Source organism: Lepidochelys olivacea (assembly GCF_965140295.1).
Source record: "Lepidochelys olivacea isolate rLepOli2 genome assembly, chromosome: 2".
Lineage (NCBI taxonomy): Eukaryota > Metazoa > Chordata > Testudines > Cheloniidae > Lepidochelys > Lepidochelys olivacea.
In genome coordinates this window covers 257,696,363-257,716,552 of record NC_140412.1, presented here as the reverse complement: position 1 = coordinate 257,716,552, position 20,190 = coordinate 257,696,363, and the positions used below count along the sequence as shown (strand labels likewise).

Sequence of the window (20,190 nt, the reverse complement as noted above, 5' to 3'; positions counted from 1 at the left end):
TGGGAGATTTTTTATAAAAATTCCCCAGAATTTAATCAGTGTGCAAGGTGTAGGGCTGTTTTTCCTGTCTTGGATAGGCACATCAGTTTAGGTGTTTAGATGAGGGACATGTGAATGACAAATGCTCCATTTGTAACTCCTTCCCCACCAGGACTAAAAAACAAACAGTAGTTTGAAGTTTCACCTCATAAAGGAGGTAATGCAGTGTGCATCTGAACTGGGCCCTGACCGTTACACAGTGGATTCTGATTAAACCTGCAGTACACCTCCAGCCATTTCTCACCCAAAGCACAAGTTGGGTGAGAAACCTCATGCTTTGTCTTCTTTATCATATTTGAAGCATTCCAGACTCTGACTTTGTCAAAAACTCATATAAGTCCTCTGATATTGTTTCTTTACCATACAAATCTAAGCGTTCCCCAGTACTGTCTGAGGAAGCACGCTTGACTCTGGCTCTGTTATGGCTTCCAAAACCGATGTCTTCCCCAATGCTGGATCCGTCTTCCTCTCCACTGGTTTAGTCTATTTCAGCACCATCCTTGGCTTTTCCTTACCTGACACCCCGTTGGTGTAGCTGAATCCTCAGCTTGCCCCATCAATGCAACAGATGCCATCAATGCACACTGTGGCTATCTCAGCTCTGCTAACTCCCTTGATGCCCTCTGTAGTCATGCCAGCTCTGTTTATGCTCTCACTGATTACGCCAGCACCAGCCATGCATCCAGCACTGCTGATGTATTCTGCAGCTATGCTGGCTCCACTGACAATGATGATGCATGTGGCATTGTTGATGCACTCTCTGGATTTACTGGCACCACTGGCACTGACAAGTTTTTCTGCCTGCTTTTGAACCTCATCTGTCTCCAATACCCAGACCTCCTAGAACTCTGACTGGAACTGCTCCTCCCTATCCTGAGGATGTTTCTGTTTCTTCTTTGGACTCTGAGAGAGAGGACTCTGTTTCTTCCTCCAGATCTTTTAGATTACCCTACAGGTCTTCAAATACCAGGCCAAAAGAATAGGGTTGTATTCCCTACAGGGGAGTTTCAGCTTGGAGTCCCTCACCATAGATGTCTCAGGTCATGCCTTTTCCTCCTTGGCCTTTGGATGCTCCAAAAGATTCTAGACCTCCATCTCATGCACCTTCTAGGAGAAAGTCTCCTCTTTCCATAGTGCAGGAGTCCTTCTTCTATGGAGGAGGGGGAATAATTGGAGGGGTCACCAGATGTTCCTCTACCCTCGTCACATTTCTTCATGTTTGCCAGATGAAGCTTAGACTCTGGAGTCAACTTCTCTCCCCACATGACCCAGAAGATTTCAGTGTTTTTCAGGACCTCATGAGGAGCATGGCTACCTCTGTAGAGGTCCAGGTGGAGATTGTGCAGGAGAACCTGCTCACTCTCCTGGACAATTTATAGACTCCTGTTGTAGGAAGGGTCGCCCTTCCTATCAGCAAAGTTTACTAAACCCAGAGAAGGCTCTTTGGCAGACTCCAGTCTATATACCTCCTAAGAGAAGGTCAAGATTTTCTCAAAGACACCAGCCATCTTCAACTGTGGCAGGCCCTTCTCACCAGATGACTGCATCCTTGAAGCAATCATTTTGATTCTTCACTTGAAGAGAGTGCACTGATAATATTGCCTCCTTTCAGACAATGCCTATCCCTCTTTTACTGTGCTTGATTACCTTTGACAAATGGGTACTCAGAACAGTGAAGGAGGAATCTGTCATCCAATTTACATCTCTCCCTTTTCCCAACCCACCTTCCCCAACCATTTTTGAGGACTCCTATCACAAGACCATGTTACTTCAAGAGCTGTGGTCCCTTCTAGAATTGGGAGTGATAGAGGAAATTCATTACCAGCACAGAGGAAAAGGCTTCTATTCTCAGTACTTCCTGGTCCTCGAGAAATCTGGGCGTCTGCATTCCATTCTATATCTAAGAAACCTTAACTATTTCATCCAAAAAATCAGATTCAGGATGGTTACCCTCACTTCTATTATCCTTTCTGGAGATTGCTCTGCTACCCTTGATTTACAAGACACATACTTTCATATGGTGATGCATCCTTTTCACAGGAAGAATCTTCAATTTGTGGTAAGCACCAACCATGACCAGTATGCAGTACTTCTCTTCAGTCTCTCATCTGCCCCGAGGATCTTTCCCAAATTCATGTCAGTGATAGCAGCCCATCTCCATCATACAGGCATTTAATATTGCCTTATCTGGATGACTGTCTAGTCTGGGCAGCATCAAGTGCTCGGGTCCAAAATGATACCCTAGACATCAAACATTCTCCCATTTGGGCTTGAAATTAAATTTGGACAAATCTCAATTAAAACTGACTCAATGACTGACTTTCATAGGAGCAGGCCTCGATGCCAGAACAGCCATTGTCAGACTGTGGGCTCTAGGCAGTCAGGCCTCGTGATTGGAGCAGTGCCCAAGAACAAATACCAGGTGTCAAAGTTGGATGGACAGCCAGGACCAGGCTGAGGGCAGTGCTGAAACTGGGGTCCAGGGAAAGGCTCAGGGTCAGAACCGGGGCCAGAGTCCATAGAAAAGCCAAATCAGGATCATAGAGTCCGAAAGCCGGCGAAAGGCTGGAATCAGTCCAAGGGTCTGGGGATCAAGAGGTGGGTGCATGGCTGAAGGAGGTCAGGAACAGGGCTGGAGCAGGGTCAGAATAGGACACAGACAAGGTGGGAGTGGGCTGGAACAAGGCTTGGGCAAAGCTGGGGCTGGAATAGGGACAGGATCGACTGTAGTCTGGAAGCCTAGGAAATCTGAAACACAGCAAGGCAGCAGGAGGGTCCCTAGCTGAGTGGTGCTATTGGACAGATGAACTTACAGCTTTGGTAGTTGGAGTGAAATATCTGTGCCTGGACTCATCTGACTTGGACCCTGTCCAAGGATAAGTATGTCACTGCAGGCTCTTCTGGAGGGGTGAGTCATAGCTGAGTGACCAGCCTTGGTCCAGCTGTGGGTTTGCCTTATCGCCATGGCTTAACTCCCAAAGGAGAGGGCAGGGTTCTTTTAAGGTTCTTTCCAAGAATTTTATTCAGGAATATGGATATGTGACCAAGCTTTAAAAAAATAAATTAGAATAATGTTTACTACTTTCATATAGTGCTTTACATCTTCAATGTGCTTTTCAATATTAATTAATCTAATTAGACTTGAAATGTCATTTCAGACTTCTTACTTTAGTGTGTACTTTGTGCTTACAGACTCTCAGAGCTTCTGGGAAGATCTACATGCTCTTTTTTATGCTGGTCATCTTTCTGGGCTCATTTTATCTGGTCAACTTGATCCTGGCTGTAGTAACAATGGCATATGAAGAGCAGAACAAAGCTACTATTGCTGAAACTGAGGCAAAGGAAAGGAAGTTTCGGGAAGCCATGGAACTGTTAAAAAAAGAGCAAGAGGTCCATGAACTATTCCCTTGTTAAAATTAGGCAGTTTCCACCAACTGTATATAATATTGATAGTGAAATGTATCATTCATTCCCTATCTTTGAGTGTGTATTAACAATGACACTGTGGTCACTGATGAGAAGAGGTGCCAACTACTATCTTATTTAAAATTATCAGACTGCTGCCGAGAGTAATAGGAATGTTTCCTTATTGGTTGGTAAATTGTAGCTGTGAGGAGTGAACAGCAGAACATAACATTAGTCCATGGTACTGTAAGCAAATTGATATTATAAAGTATGTCTAAAATTCCACCAATCTATAGTTTCCACAGACATGAAAATTTTTTGTATTCCTCTGCTGTGCTGTTCTATGCTTGTGAGAAGGCTGGATTGAATATATATTGAAATATACAATATTTTTTTGTATTGAAATATTTAATATTGTATTGAAATATACAATAAATTTTGTTCTTTGACGGCTTTAGAGTTAGATCCAAAGCCCACTGGAGTAAATGAAAAGACTCTAGTTGACTTCAATGGATCAAGCACCTGGAGAGCAGAATTCTTGTAGAAAAATATCACTGAAAACTTAACACAAATTGTGATTTTCAGTGTTTAAGCCCTCATATTGGGAAGTGGATAGATTATGCAGAATCAGGTTAAAAATTGAGTATTTTTACAGTAAGCAAATATGTAGTGAGTATACAAAAATGGAAGTTGAACCACATGAATGGTCCAGACTGTTATATTTTGTCTCTGCTAGGGACTAGTACCTGTTTGCACATAAACACAGCATGTAACTTCTTGTTCAGTGCTCTATGTGGAGTGGGAAATCCTTCCTAATTTCTGCTGTGATCAGCTTGCACCAAAAGCAAGGAGTGTTGGTATTTAACCATCTATATGAAATGATAATTGTTAACAAGAAAGAATTACAGAGCACAGCAATCTTTTCCCTTACTGAGATGCTAATTGTGCAGTGATAATATCAGCTATGGTTTTGTTTGTTTAATTTTAGGCATTGGCTGATAAAGGAAATGATACAATGTCACTTTGCTCTTTTGAAATCTCGCCTTTACCTTCAAAAGAAGTCAAAGATAGAAGCAACAGGAGAAAGAAAAATAAGTCCTTAGAGACAGAAGATTATGGGGAAGATAAAAAAATACACGAATCACAGTCCAGTGACGATCAACGAAAGTCGGTAATTCATTGTGTAAATTCAAGAATTGCTCAAAAACACAAATACAACCCCATTAAGAAACAGTAGGCTGTATTTATAGATAAAAGCTAACATCCACTTTTTCAATCTTTAAAAAAAAATCTCTTTTGAGTTGGGAAGGAAGCATATAATGCAAAAGTTAAACTTTTGAGAAAGTTATGTGTGAAAGAGAAGGTATAATGAAAGTGAGGTGTCACCCTTCATTGCAGAATTTTCTGTAAGAGAAGTAGTTTCATGAACATTTAAAAATATAAATAAAAAAAGCATTTCTTGCCATATTAGGAAGTGAAACAAAACTGCATTGGAATTAGAATTCAGTTAAAATTCCATAAACAGTCTTTTGCAAAAATAAAATCAATATTTAGTGAAATGAAGTTACAAGGATTACCAGAGATTCCTGCTTCAGCTGATAGGATTTCAATAACTGTCATTTAAAATCTAAATTAAATCCTTTTTGAGTAACTTTAAACACCTTCCCTCTCTCTAACCCTCCTAGAAAGTTGGGGATTGGAGGGGGGAATAAATATTACCTGCTTTTCGTAGATCCCCTAAAGGGGGGAGGATGAAGGCGGCAAGCAGTGGACTCCTGGTGCCCCCATCCTGGTGGTGTATCTCTGGGAGGGTTAGAGATGGGGGAGGCCCATCTGAATTTTCTCCTTGTCCTGTGGGAAGGAGGGGGAGATAGGGGCCACATTCACCTTTCCAAGGAGGTGGCAGTGATGGGGGGTCAGGTACTCCTTTGTTCTTCGTTCTGTTTTGTTTAACGGGGCGTGTCTTGGGTACCTGACCCTTCAGTGTCAAAATAGCTTTATCTGGCTTGAGTGAAGCTCCCTCACTTCTTGATTGTAGTCCTCTGAGTTCCCTTCTTTGTCCCATTCTTGGTTTGATTTTGTGTCATTAAGACGGACTAGGGCTTAAGGAGCATGAACTATCAAATCAGGTCAGCTTCTCCATTGCAAGGCTGTCTTTGTTCGGAATCACTTATGCTCTTAGGTGTCTAAATATTTACCTCCTTGGAGACTTGGCCATGAAGGTGCAGAAACTTGGAATCCTAGCTGCTCCTTAGTGAGGAAGAGAGAGAGAGAGCTCTCTGAGGGAGGCTCAAACTGGAAATTTGCTGTTCCCTCCCCAAAATAAATAATTTTTCAGATTCAAGTACTTGGTAGAAGCCTTTACAATACAATGTATTGATACAGGCATGGTTAGAGTCATATCCTTGTGGTATTCTTAGCTGATAACAAAGGGAACCTCTCCATGTCCGCTTATATAAAACATACCATGATGCATATATGTGCTGTGACTTCTGAAATCTGCAGAGTTTTTTAAGAAATATGCCTCGTGAATATTAAATTCGGGGGGGGGGAATAGCTCAGTGGTTTGAGCAATGGCCTGCTAAACCCAGGGTTGTCAGTTCAATCCTTGAAGGGGCCATTTAGGAATCTGGGGCAAAAATTGGGTATTGGCCCTGCTTTGAGCAGGGGGTTGGACTAGATGACCTCCTGAGTTCCCTTCCAACCCTGATATTCTATGATTCTAAAGTGGGACTTATGGATCTTCCATGGTTGATGGGAGAACTCAAACTCTTTATCATTCCCAAGAAATGTATTGCTTGATGTGCCATTTCCGCCTTTTTCCTTTTTTGGGACTTTTAGGCTCTTCTTGGTCTTACTTATGGTGCCAGTGCAAATCAAATGAAGCGCAGGCTCAGCCATGGAAGCATATTCAATTTCCAGATATCTGGCAAAGACGTTGGCTCCAAAGCTTATCTTGGTTATGATGAGGTCAGCAGTGCTGGGGAAAATGAAATCCAGCGTGGGTCACTGTTGGTTGCACGGACTGGAAGACAACTGAGTGTGCAAAGTCAAATGAGCCATAGTTCTTATCCTGCTTCTCCAAACTACATGCAGAATGGCAAGTGCAACAACACAGATGGTTACAATGGCGTGGTTTCATTAATGGGAGGAGGAAGCACCAGGGCATACAGTCTAGAACCATCTGCTCCTGAAGGGTTATTGCTCCCCCCAGTTATGGAAAACCCTAGAATAGGTGATTTGGTAAGAAAAATGCAATTTTAAAAACATGTACTTCATATTATGTTTTCCTCCAGAAGCATAAGGTTTTCTGTGGTTTCTTTACGTACTTTAACATATTGAACATCCACAAAAACACAGTAGGGCAGGATCTATTGAGGAAAATCTGCTCTCTCCTATGCTATTTTAAATCTGGAGTAACTCCAGTGGAGTTGAGAACAGAATCTGAACCAGTGTGAGCATCGTGGATCAAATTCATCACTTGAATAAGAAGATAAAACTTCACTGATGTAAATGGATCTGCATTTGCTTACTCCAGCAGAAAAAGTGGCCACATGAGTTTAACACAGTTCTCATGCTACTGACAAGTGTTGTAAAAGTGGTCGAAGTATTTCCATTCTAAACTGCTTTTTTCACCTGTTTGGAACTTTTGCAAACTTACTTTTCAGGAACCTGAAAGTTTCTAGGTCTGGTCTCTTCCAAGTGGTGAAAAATTTGAGCAAAATGAGTTCAGCTATATTTTAATATGAAAAATAATTTTTATGATCTTTTTTGAGCAGCTCTTGTGCTGAAATGGTTTGCAATAGAAAGATATAACTTGGCATGAAAATGCTCCTTAGTGAAAATAAGTGATCCTTGGTATCCCCATGGAAATCCACTTTTGTTTGGAGAATTTATAATGGTTTGAAAATTGTAGTCTGCCTGTAATATAACCATTTTTAATAATCTCTCATTGTACTAAAGCAAAGAGCTGCACTGTACATGGATGTGTGTTAGATTTTAGATCCTTTGAAAAAGTTTTATGTGGGATTTCAGAAATTTTGGAGAGTGTGTGAAAATTTTCCCAGTGGGGATGAGATGAATATGCAGGACATAGGAAGAAGCAATAAAACAGGCTGAGGAGAGCTGGCGCTGTAAAAAGAAAATCATATATGCACAATGGGAGATCTGCAACCTGTTGATCCTTCTGTAGGATAAAAGAGTTGAGAAGATAGGGAGTGGGAAAAATGTGCAAAATGTTAGGACTTATGGGTGGTCATTGCATTTATCTAGCCCTGGTTGAAAGCATACAGACCCATTAAATTTTTATATAATTCCAACCCAAATCCATGAAGAGAGGGAAGGAGAGGGAGGTCATGATAGCAAAATTAATAGAATATTATAGCATAGACTATCTGCTTGGGCACATGTGTGCAACATGCCAGGTGTTTCATGATGTGCAGAAACACTACAGATAAATTCAGGATAGGAAATTCAGAAGGCTCAATAAAAGAGGAATTGTAGCAAGGCAGAATCTCTTTAACCAAACTGAAATTTGTGCAGAAGACTTAATGCAAATACTCTGGGAACTAGAATGGCCACAATGGATTAGGGCCTTCATTTTACATCTCATTCTAAATGGCTATTTCCTGCAGAAGAGACCCATTTATTCACTGCATGTCTTCATTCATATTAACCTCCACAGCTAGCCCAACTGCCTGATGCTTCACTTTGTTTTGTGGTATTTTACTAACCATGTTTACTTCTTTAAGCAGAGCCCTTTATGTGATGAGGGGAGCAAGATGTATTTGGCCCCTCGTCTGTCAGTGGATTATTTTAATGAGCCACTTCAAAGACAAAGGGCAGCAAGTGCAGTCAGTGTCATTACCAGTGTCCTGGAGGGTAAGTCATTTCTCATCATTTTTTAATTCAAACCTAAGCATATGTTGATGTGAAAGATCAGAATGTCATCAAAATGTCAAGAGTAAAAAATTTAAAGTTGCTAATAGAGCCTTTTAGATGCTATAGTTAGGAAATTCCAGAATTAATGTTGCCTATGCAGCCTTAATTTGGCTATCTTGTGAATATGTGTTATAAAACAGTCTTTAATTACATGATCAGACTTTTTATTCTACAGGACTCTTACCTCATTCAGTGCACAGGATGGACAGGGAATGAGCTAGGAGTAACAGAAGGAGAAAGGACATTCTTTTGTGTTTAAGGCATTGGACCTGGATACAAGAGAGCTGAGTTCTATTTCTTGACTTTGCCATAGACTGTGATATTGGGAAAGACTATCACAGGCATATGCCCAAGGGAGCCAAATAAAGATTGTACAAGCAAAATTAATTCTGTCATTTCCAGACTTTTCTGTACTTGTCTTTGCCATCTTAAAATTCCTTTAATTTAGTTTTTATACATAATTATAGATGGGTCTGCTAGTGTCACCTATTATTAAGGTTACCTGACACATCTCATTATAAGATTCAGAGTAGCAGCCTTGTTAGTCTGTATCCGCAAAAAGAAAAGGAGGCCTTGTGGCACCTTAGAAACTAACAAATTTATTAGAGCATAAGCTTTCGTGGGCCACAGCCCACTTCATCGGATGCATAGAATGGAACATATAATAGGAAGATATATATATACACATACAGAGAAGGTGGAAATTGCCATACAAACTGTAAGAGGCTAATTAATTAAGATGAGCTATTATCAGCAGGAGAAAAAATCTCATTATAAGATTCTGTTCCAGCTGCTTATAACTTTGCCAAACATTAATCTTTTGGGCTGAAATCCTATATACTGGGTGTCTACCTCAGACTGATCAATTTTGGAAAATTTTAGCTGTAACAGTTTAGCCATTTCTGAAAAAAAATGGTTAGGGAAAAAAACCTTTTGTTTTGCCCATCTTAAAAAATTCTGGAGACCTTTTATTTGAGAAGCTCTAGTGCCCTCCATTCATTGAACAGAGATTTCAAATTTGGCAGGGGATATGTAGGTTATATGAAAAAAACAGGTGTGGGGATGAGAGGTGGCCTGGATTTTAGGATTAATTTCCAACTGACTGGGCTGAGTACATTTGTAACAATTTTGTACCCATTCTTTGTTAGTTGTCATACTGTAGCATTAGCAAGAGCTTGAAATATAGTGGCTCTCCCCCACTACATGAGGCATTCTATTCCCTCCATTGTTCTACCAGTCTTTTAAATCACTTGTTGATAGGTTATCAGAGATAGTAAATAAATAACATTAAGAAAAGCATTGGGAGGGGTGAAAATTTGAAGCAGTACCTGCAAAGCAACTGTCATGACCTGTCCTTCCGTGGCATACTTTGTTCAACATCAGCATCTCTAGGTTGCTAGTATGGCCTTTCACCCAGGGGTGCTGGAACAATTTGTATAGTGTGTGTGCTAAGAGCCATTCAACCAAACTATAAACTCTAGTTCCTGCACCTATGCTTTTATCTCTCTAATCTTCCTCTCAGACATTTGCCTGTAAATATCAGGTGATCCCTCTATTTCAGGGGACCTGCAGGTCTCTTCAGAATCCCCCAGTTGACTACACCTCCAACTTTTGGATTTGAAAAACCGCTAAACTTTTATTTCACCAGACTAAACATAACAAACATAACAATAGCTTTCAGAACCATCCTGCTTCTTACTCCACTAGGGGAAACCTATTCTTATAGGAGTCTGGCTGTGTGCTTCCTTGCCTGACCACAGTCTAGCTCTATGACCCCACTGTGATCCCGCTCCTTCTGACCCCCAGTAACCAAATGAACATCCTTCAAATTCAACCCCCCAAAGTTCCAAATGGTGGAACTTCCATCCAGGAGCCAAGCTTCTATGTCTACAACAGCATATGTGCTTTCTGGTCTTTGTCCCACCTGTAAAATGTGGATATAATACCTCCTCATCTTGCAAAAATCAATTGTTTGTGAAACACTCAGATACTATAATGATGAGAGCCATAGACAAGCCCACAAGGAATTTAATAATTTTGTCTTCCTAGCAGGGTTTGAATGTGTGCAGTAAACAAGGCATGGGGCCACACTTTGATCAATGAGGAGAAAACAAAATATTGAATAGCTGCTAATTAGGTGAGAACCATCCATCCTGTGCACTGAATGAGGCACGGGTGCTATGGGAAAAAAGCGTGTAATCATAGAATTAAAAACTATGCATATGTTTAAAGTTGCCAAATTAAAGTTTCACAGATAACTTTAATTCTGGCATTTCCTAACTTTTGCTTCACGTTGCAAACTTTAATAATGCTTTTTAAATATAGGGTTTTGTTGGTTATTGTTTTTGTTTGTTTTGTTGGTGTGTGTAATCTCTATAATAAAATCCCAAGAATGTCATTCTGTTGTTACTCTGAAGCCTAGAATATCTATACAGTCAGTGTGAGCATGGCTGAGCACCCTTTTTTGTTCAGAATATCACCAGGTTGAATCATCACTGGGTTTTGCAGTCTCTTGCTGTAAACTTTTAAAGTTTTCAGTCATTTTGACTTTATGAATTATACCCATGCTGTGTTTGGCGACAGTAAGGCATGTATCTATGCCATGCCAAGAGTCCTAGACCATTGTGATATCAGAGGTAATTCAGAAAATCACCCTTACTTTACAGCTAGTTTACATTCAACAATTTCATTGGTGCTATCAGGGAGACTTCATAGATGGCGGATTACTTGGCCCAGCTACCAAACCTGTGTGCCTAACTAGCACCCACACAAATCCACAAAACTCTCCCAGCACAGTACAACAGACACAGAGATGAACAGAACCACCCACCCAGCCCACACAACAACCCCAAACGTGATTCTGAAGCCTAGAATGTCTGTGGAGTCAGTGTGGAACACAGTGTGGAAAAATGGAAACAGCTACAAGCATGGTTGAGAGCTTTTTTTGTTTGGAATATCACCAGGCTCAATCATCACTTGGATTTGCAGTCTGTCACTGTCTAGTTTTTAAGTTCTCAGCCATTTTCGTCTTTTTTTACATACACGATTTTACGAATTACACCTATGCAACAGCACAGACTGTCAGCTACTACTGTAAATAGTTTACAAGTATCCAGAATGATCAGTTGCTGCAGAGGTAATACACTCACTGCCCAGTCTTCCCCAAAATAATGTAAATTACATGGTTTTAGTCAAATAAATTCTATACACCAGATGGAAGAATCACACCACTTTTTTCATCACTCTCAGATCCTTGAAAATAGCTGTTAACCTTCCGTACAGTTTCCACCAGCATTGTCCAGATCCACTGACAATTTTGAGCCTAAAAAATGTTACCTATGTGTATGTACTGAGTTTTGCCTCTACTGAGATTTGGCTTTATGTGAATCTAAAACTTTCCCAAGATTCAGGTGTGATATCAGGCGAAGTGGATCTAATCAAAATTTAAGTGTAGTACAGGCATTTCACTTCAGCATTAATCAGTCTCAGAGCTATTTATTGCATCCAGCATGGTCACTGGTAATGTGGCACACAAGATTTATAACATGTAAGTGGGGAGAAAGCACAAAAGTAGTTTTAAGTTTTATATTCCTTGGTGCATCTGGAGCAAGGTTTTACCCCAGTCATATTTTTAAGGGTGTTGACAGTAGAAATGTATGTCTCACGAATAAAGGCCTGATCCAATGCCTGCTGAAGTTCAGTGGGTTTTGAATGAAACCTTATCTGAAGAGAACGAGTTAAAATACTAATTCTCCGGTCTAGGAAGTGTATTTAAAATGATTGCAGAGTGACGGAGTGCCTCTGTAGAAAATGAGTGATATGATTTCAGAAAGTATCCAGAAGAGTTCCCTGATCACTTGTGAAGTGATGGAATTTGGGGGGGTTTTCCTGTGCTTTCATTAGTTGCAGTTCTTCTTTTGCCACTTGGCTCACCACTGATTACCTGGTTATTGCTTTGTTTTTTGTTTGTCATTAAGAACTTGAAGAATCACAACAGAAATACCCTCCATGCTTGAAAGATTTTGCCCTAAAGTATCTTGTATGGGACTGTTGTCCGGTATGGTTGAGAATCAAGAACAAAGTGACAATTTTAGTAATGGATCCATTTACTGACCTTGCTATCACTGTTTGCATTGTGATGAATACTATCTTCATGGCATTAGAGCACTATAACATGACAAACACATTTAAATTCATGCTTCGCGTAGGCAACATGGTAAGTGAATTGTCACATTCTATATCAAGAATGAATTTATGGATATTTCTACCCAGAATACAAAGAATGCTGATAAGAAAGAAAGTTTTCTCTTTCTTCCTTCCTTTCTTCCTTCCTTTCTTTCTTTCTTTCTTTCTTTCTTTCTTTCTTTCTTTCTTTCTTTCTTTCTTTCTTTCTTTCTTTCTACTTCAGGGATATGGGGTTCCCAGATGTTACTTTTGGTTTTCAGACATTCTAAACATCAATTAGAATGCAGCAGAAAAGCTTAGAGTTTTTATTGACAATGCATTATATGAATACATGATAAAAGTAGGATCTGCTGTTCAGATTTCATTGACCTATCTATAGCTATGCTATTATATTTGAAGGAAGGTAGTCTAAAGAGTACCCTTTTGGCTGACATGACTTACTGTTTCTTTGTCACAGGTCTTTACTGGCATTTTTACTGCAGAAATGATCTTGAAGATCATTGCTCTAGATCCTTATTACTATTTTCAGCAGCGCTGGAATATTTTTGACAGCTTAATTGTCACCCTCAGCTTAATTGAATTGGGTTTACCCAGAACTAAAGGCAGTAAAGGAGGAGGAACCCTATCAGTTTTACGTTCTTTCAGACTGGTAATGTCTCATACTGATTCAATCTCATAAAACCTTTTGCATGAATATAATAGAGGATGTCAGTGCCCCCCATTCAGTGCAAGGAAAATTAATTTGTAAACCCTCAGTACTAGAAATGGGAAAGACATTTTGCCAGATTTCAAACCCATTTGGATTTGACTGAAACTAATACAGCATTAGTATTTCAACTTGGAGATGGTTAAAAACATATGGAGTGAATGAGATAGAAAACACCCCCAACATTAATATACAGTGAAAGCTGGAGCAGAGAATGAACAGATGAAAAGCAAAAGCAGAGAAACTGAGAAAGAAGAAGCAGAGCTGGAGATGGAGAAAAATTGTAATAAAATAGGCATCATTTACATTATATAATCGCTAGGCACATCTACTAGCCTGAGTTTTAGAGAGGTGGCTGGTTTATCTATCCATATAATATATATCAGTCTTTTTTTTAGCTAGAAACTTTGGCATCAATAGGACTATTCACATGTTCAAAATTAAGCAGGTTACGTGCCCTGTATAGTATGGTGATGGATGGCATAAAAAACTCAAGATAGATATGTGGCCTGATTTCTAGAGGTGCTGAACACCCATAACTCCTAATAACTTGGAGTTGTGGGTCTAAAATTTAGACCATCTGCATATAAAAGTTTGATTATTGTAAATGCAAATCAAGTACAAATTAGGTTAATCAGGAAGGTTATTAAAGTTTTGTTTCTAGGAGACATGGAAATATTGGAAGAATGAAATCTGCCAATGTGCTGTCCCCCAAGATTATTTCCTGAGAAATTCAAATTGCAAGTTGGTAATTTATGTTTATGGAAGTGTGCAAAGACAACAACCAGGATTGGGGCCTCATTGGACTGGACTGTCTATAAAGATAGATAAGAAACAGTCATTACCCTGCAGGGCCTGTGAGCAAAAAGACACAAACAGATAAAGAACAGGGGATAGTGATATAACACATGTGCAAATCAGTATGTCTATATTGCATTGATCATATATAGACTTTAAAATATCCTACATTTCAGAAAAAAGAAAAGGAGTACTTGTGGCACCTTAGAGACTAACCAATTTATTTGAGCATGAGCTTTCGTGAGCTACAGCTCACTTCATCGGATGCATACCGTGGAAACTGCAGCAGACTTTATATACACACAGAGATCATGAAACAATACCTCCTCCCACCCCACTGTCCTGCTGGTAATAGCTTATCTAAAGTGAACATCAGGTTGGGCCATTTCCAGCACAAATCCAGGTTTTCTATTTGTGCTGGAAATGGCCCAACCTGATGATCACTTTAGATAAGCTATTACCAGCAGGACAGTGAGGAGGTATTGTTTCATATTCTCTGTGTGTATATAAAGTCTGCTGCAGTTTCCACGGTATGCATCCGATGAAGTGAGCTGTAGCTCACGAAAGCTCATGCTCAAATAAATTGGTTAGTTTCTAAGGTGCCACAAGTACTCCTTTTCTTTTTGCGAATACAGACTAACACGGCTGTTACTCTGAAACCTACATTTCAGAGTGTTTGAATAGTTTAAAATGTATGTATAATGTTTTTAACCATTTTTAAATGATGCAATGTGAGGAATATCTAATCTTCTGTTATCTAATGCTATGTTTTATTTTTTACACAGCTGAGGGTCTTCAAGCTGGCAAAGTCCTGGCCAACTTTAAATACCCTCATTAAAATCATTGGTAACTCAGTGGGTGCCCTGGGTAACCTCACCCTGGTTCTGGCAATCATAGTCTTTATTTTCGCCGTGGTAGGAATGCAACTTTTTGGGAAAAACTATGGTGAAAATTGCCATAAAATAAGTGAGGATTGCAAGCCACGTTGGCATTTTATGGATTTTTTCCACTCATTCCTTATTATATTCCGAATTCTGTGTGGAGAATGGATTGAGACCATGTGGGGTTGTATGGTGGTAGCTGAGCAAACACTATGCCTTCTAGTCTTCTTGCTCGTCATGGTGATAGGAAACCTAGTGGTGAGTTTCCAGCTATTTTTCTATTCTTATTGCATATATAGTATACAATATACTGACTTGTCTTTTTATCACTCAATGGTAAGTCCCTCAAAGATGTTGATAAAGAGGCCACACTATGTTGTGCTCTAGAAAATCCCATTTGTCTTTCACCTTTAGAACTCCTATTAATATTTAAAGTAAGACACTTTCAGTAGTGTAGCAATGAACTCTTTCACATGATAGTGTTCATTCCAGGGAGGAATAATTTTCTAACAGGAAAAAAAATACTGGCAATAATTTATTTTCTTATCAGGAGTTTGGTGTAAATTATCACTAAGTGTATGATTATCAAAACTTGTGTCTGCACCGCGTTCTTTGCAATCAGCCCCTGAACCCATATGTAGCCACACTGAAATCAGAATTCTGTCAGTACATAACTCAATGCAGGCTCGTAGTTCAGGTCTCTTTAGATGCCAGACATTGGCTCTACTTCTCCTCTCTTTTACACTAGGCTAAATCAGGAGTAACTACATGGAAATCAGTGTAATTACACTACTGTATAAGTAGCGTATCTAAAAGAAAATGCTGGCCCATTAACTCTGAGATGACATTTTCATTGCCAACTTGCTTTCGGCATATTAGTGGAATTTAAAAAAAGCCAAACAAATAAATATTAAGATGTGAATAAAAATTAAGTTCAGTTGGAGTTAAGGTTAAAAGCACTTAAGAGTAGCTTAAGGGTACCAAACATTACAGGGATGTTGTAATTATCCCTAAAACAAACATTGCAAACCCAGGACATTCAGAGTTAATCAAAAACATCAGCTTGTGATGTTTACATAGCACACCCCCCTCCCAGTCTCATATTTCAAAACACAATGCAAAATTAAATATATACAGTGAAAGACTCATGGGGTACAAGATCCAATTCTTCTCTTGCTTACACCAGTATAAATCCGGAATATCTGAATTGGAGTTAACAGAGTTACACGGTGCAAATGATAAGAGTCTCAGGACCAAAGATTCTCCTTATATGTGTTATTTTAAATTTGTAGGTTGGAGCTGGCAGTGATCTCTTATAGTAAGAAGCTTAGTGCAATAAAACGAAAAAATTTAAAGCAGTCAAAACCTTTGTGTGGCAGGAGACAGGGTAGCCATCTGGGGATAACTATCTTGTCCAATACGAAGCATCGTAAATGATCATGGACTCCTACCGCCTTGATCTTGTGACAAAAGAGCTGAACAGTCCGCATACAGTGAGGTAGTTGGCCAATGAGACTACCACCCTAGGAGACGAGCTGCCAGTAGCTGGCCTGAACCTGCCAACCTCTTTGAGAGGGGGTTTTTACCTGAATCCTGTTGCTCTTCCTCTGCTGCTGGGTTTCCTGAATCAAAGTTTCACCCAGAACTGGCACTTTTCAGGGGAGAGTTTGAGGAAAGTCACAGAAGTAGAGTCAGTGGACTTGTCTACAAGAACATTTAGTCTGTTTCAAAGCAGGTTAGATCAAAGCTCACTATGGACCTTTTAGTATGCAGTTACATGGTCCACATGGACATTTAAAGAGCAGCAAGCTAATGTGGGGTAGATTTACACCCCAGCTTGTTGTGAACTAACTGTTCATGTAGACCAGTCCAGTGATACTAAACCAAACTAGCCTTGCAGCATTCCCTGATGAGTGTTCCCTTCTCACTGCACAAAACACAGAACCCTTCCCTTGTGTCCCAGGCCTGTCCCCCAGCATACCCTGCTACTCCAAATCCCTATCCCAATGCCGCCACCCTACCCAACCCATCTTGTGATTGTGATTTAGTGGTGAGTGAAGGCAAAGAGACAGGAAATTTGGATTCTATTTCTAGCTGAATCACTGATTCACACTAAAGGAGTACTTGTGGCACCTTAGAGACTAACCAATTTATTTGAGCATGAGCTTTCGTGAGCTACAGCTCACTTCATCGGATGCATACCGTGGAAACTGCAGCAGACTTTATATACACACAGAGAATATGAAACAATACCTCCTCCCAGCCCACTGTCCTGCTGGTAATAGCTTATCTAAAGTGATCATCAGGTTGGGCCATTTCCAGCACAAATCCAGGTTTTCTCACCCTCCACCCCCCCACACAAATTCACTCTCCTGCTGGTGATAGCCCATCCAAAGTGACAACTCTTTACACAATGTGCATGATAATCAAGTTGGGCCATTTCCTGCAGAAATAAGAAATAAGGAATGGCCCAACTTGATGATCACTTTAGATAAGCTATTACCAGCAGGACAGTGGGGTGGGAGGAGGTATTGTTTCATGGTCTCTGTGTGTATATAATGTCTTCTGCAGTTTCCACGGTATGCATCCGATGAAGTGAGCTGTAGCTCACGAAAGCTCATGCTCAAAAAAATTGGTTAGTCTCTAAGGTGCCACAAGTACTCCTTTTCTTTTTAAGATCAGAATAGTGTTTCCATTTTTCCTCTCCCACCTTCCCTGCTACAACAGCCTTATAGCATTAGGATTCTGTATTGGCGAAGGAATTGAGGGGCAGTTGGGGTCGCTCCACACTTTATGCTCTCATTTGGAGGCATGAGAACACTCAGAGCACAGTTGTGACCCCCAATGGACACTGCAGGCCAAAAGAATCTAGACTTGAATGCAAAGGGCATGTGCACACCATCTGTGGAATGTAAATAGACAGCTCATCTCAAAGAACCACAGTTACTTTAAGGTAAGTACCGATTTCATCCCTCTTTTATCTTAAAATGAATATAAAAATAGGTTTTCTTCCCAAATTTCTGACCCCCTCCTTTGGAAAAGCCTGGAGGAAAAACACCATGATTCTATAACTGCTGATTCAATCATCTCCACCACTGTATTTGAAGCAATATATTCAACATCTAACTGGATATACACTTTATAGTTCCACCTGCAATCAAATTGACTCTTCCTAAGGGAAGCCAGTCCTAGAATATTCTTCATTACAATGCTACAAAGTTGATAGACACACTGAGCCTGATTCTGATCTCATATCCATGCAAATCAGAAGCAGTTCCACTCAGGTCTGGTGTAATTACACCCAGGTAAAACTGTTGTGAGACTAGTATCAGACCTTCATTATCCTGTACAAGGCCCAGACTGTGCCCTTACTCTAAAATCCAGGCTGATAGTTCTATTGCACAAATCTCTCCAACACTGTTTTAACAATATTGTCCTGTTAAAGGAACAGCACCCCCATAATCAGTGTATCTGTAATTTTATGTAATTGTCTCCTCCTTGTGGGATTGATGGAGTACTGTGATACACCAATTTTTTTTATTAATCTTTTTTGTGTTTCAGTTAAATTGTGTGATCTTTATACATATCCCTGTATTGGCAATAAGATCGTCATTTTATGCTACACAAAATCTACTATTTTTTTATTTTTTTTGAGGGTCATGGAAACATATACCTTTGTGAGAGCCAAATATGCTGCATGAAAAATAACTTGCTAAATAATCATTTCATTTTGTCTTGTTAAGGTTGGTGCATTAAGAACAAATTGTTTAGAAACCAGCTAATCTTCAAGCCGTTATTTACGTTTCAAAATTATATTGCCATGATTTTCTTTTTATTCCAATTATTTTCAGGTTCTCAACCTGTTCATTGCATTACTGCTGAACTCCTTCAGTGCTGACAACCTCCAAGCACCCGAAGATGATGGAGAGATGAACAATCTTAAAATTGCATTTGCTCGGATCCACAGGGGACTTCACCTGGTGAAACACGCAACATGGGATTACTGTTGTGGCCAGTGCCAGCATCCAAAGAAAGCTGCCAAAAAGAAAAATAAATTGGCTGCCAAGAACACATGTGTGGAAGCTGGAAAAGAAGGGCAAAATTGTAAAGAAAATCACAGTAACAATGGAACTGAGAAAACTGGGGACAAATGCTCAGTTAGCATTCTTGAAGATTTTATCACCAACCCCAACATGTTTGTCTGTGTCCCTATTGCTGAGGCAGATTCTGATAGTGAGGATTATGAAGAAGATGATGATAAGCCAACCACATTCTCAAAAACTGAGTACAGTAAACAGGTAAGAAGCATGTACAGGGAGAATATGTTTGATACTAATGGGATTTTTAATTTAGCAGACAAAGGCAAAGCATGATCCAGCTGCAGGAAGTTTAAGTTTAAAAAGTTCCATCTGGAAATAAGGTTTAGATTTTTTAAAGTTAGGGTGATCAACCATTAGAAGAACCATTACCAAGGATTAGGTAAATTCTCCATCACATGGAATCTTTAAATCAAGATTGGATGTCTTTGTGAAATACAGATCACAAGTTGTTGGGCTTGATGCAGGAATTACTGGGTGAAATTCTACGGCCTGAGTTATGGACGAATTTATACTAGCTAATCACATTGGTCCATTCTGACCTTGAAATATATGTTTGGCACCAGTAACCAGGCAGAGAGGAAATAGTGTCAAGGGCTCAAGCTGTGAACTCTTAACAACGAGACCTCTCTTTCTCTTCTGTCATCTCAGCAAAAAGAAGGATGGATTAAGAATGGAATGGCTCTTTCAAAGTTATATTTATTATATTATAGTGCATAGAAACACATTTTTAAGTTTGTCTGAATTTTTGCAGTTCCCCTTTAACTAGAGTTGTGATCCATAGGGACGTCTGGATGCCAACTGGCAGAGGGCATGGGTGGTTCATAGAGTTTTACAGGGATCCCTTGGGTCAGTTATATGCATAATGATTCACTAAATGGTGGCATGTGAGGTTTCTGGACATCATAATCACTGGAAAATATGTGCGCTGGTAATATTTAAGAAGTTATGTGTTTATACTGAAAATTAGGTTCTCAAGGCAGGTAACCCAGCGGTGACATACCTCAGGAATGTTTCTTTCAAGCAGCAAGTAATGGCATTTATCCCTCTGTCTGGTCAGTATCCCTTGTATACTGAGTCAAATGCTAATGAAGAGATTGCAAAATCTTCAAAAGAGGAAATTTACAGGGAAAAATAA

The 20,190-nt window shown here is 39.8% G+C and overlaps 1 protein-coding gene across 1 annotated transcript in view; it reads left to right on the top strand.

Annotated features, from left to right (window-relative positions):
- Positions 1 to 20,190, top strand: part of LOC311516797 (sodium channel protein type 5 subunit alpha-like) — a gene marked incomplete at its 5' end in the record, with an annotated part of 87,161 nt that overhangs the window by 14,957 nt on the left and 52,014 nt on the right. The window contains 8 exons of the mRNA XM_084621133.1: positions 3,232 to 3,429; positions 4,433 to 4,615; positions 6,286 to 6,687; positions 8,199 to 8,325; positions 12,363 to 12,601; positions 13,028 to 13,219; positions 14,860 to 15,213; positions 18,807 to 19,253. Coding sequence (XP_084477259.1) covers positions 3,232 to 3,429; positions 4,433 to 4,615; positions 6,286 to 6,687; positions 8,199 to 8,325; positions 12,363 to 12,601; positions 13,028 to 13,219; positions 14,860 to 15,213; positions 18,807 to 19,253 — 2,142 coding nt within the window. The remainder of the gene's footprint in view (positions 1 to 3,231; positions 3,430 to 4,432; positions 4,616 to 6,285; positions 6,688 to 8,198; positions 8,326 to 12,362; positions 12,602 to 13,027; positions 13,220 to 14,859; positions 15,214 to 18,806; positions 19,254 to 20,190) is intronic.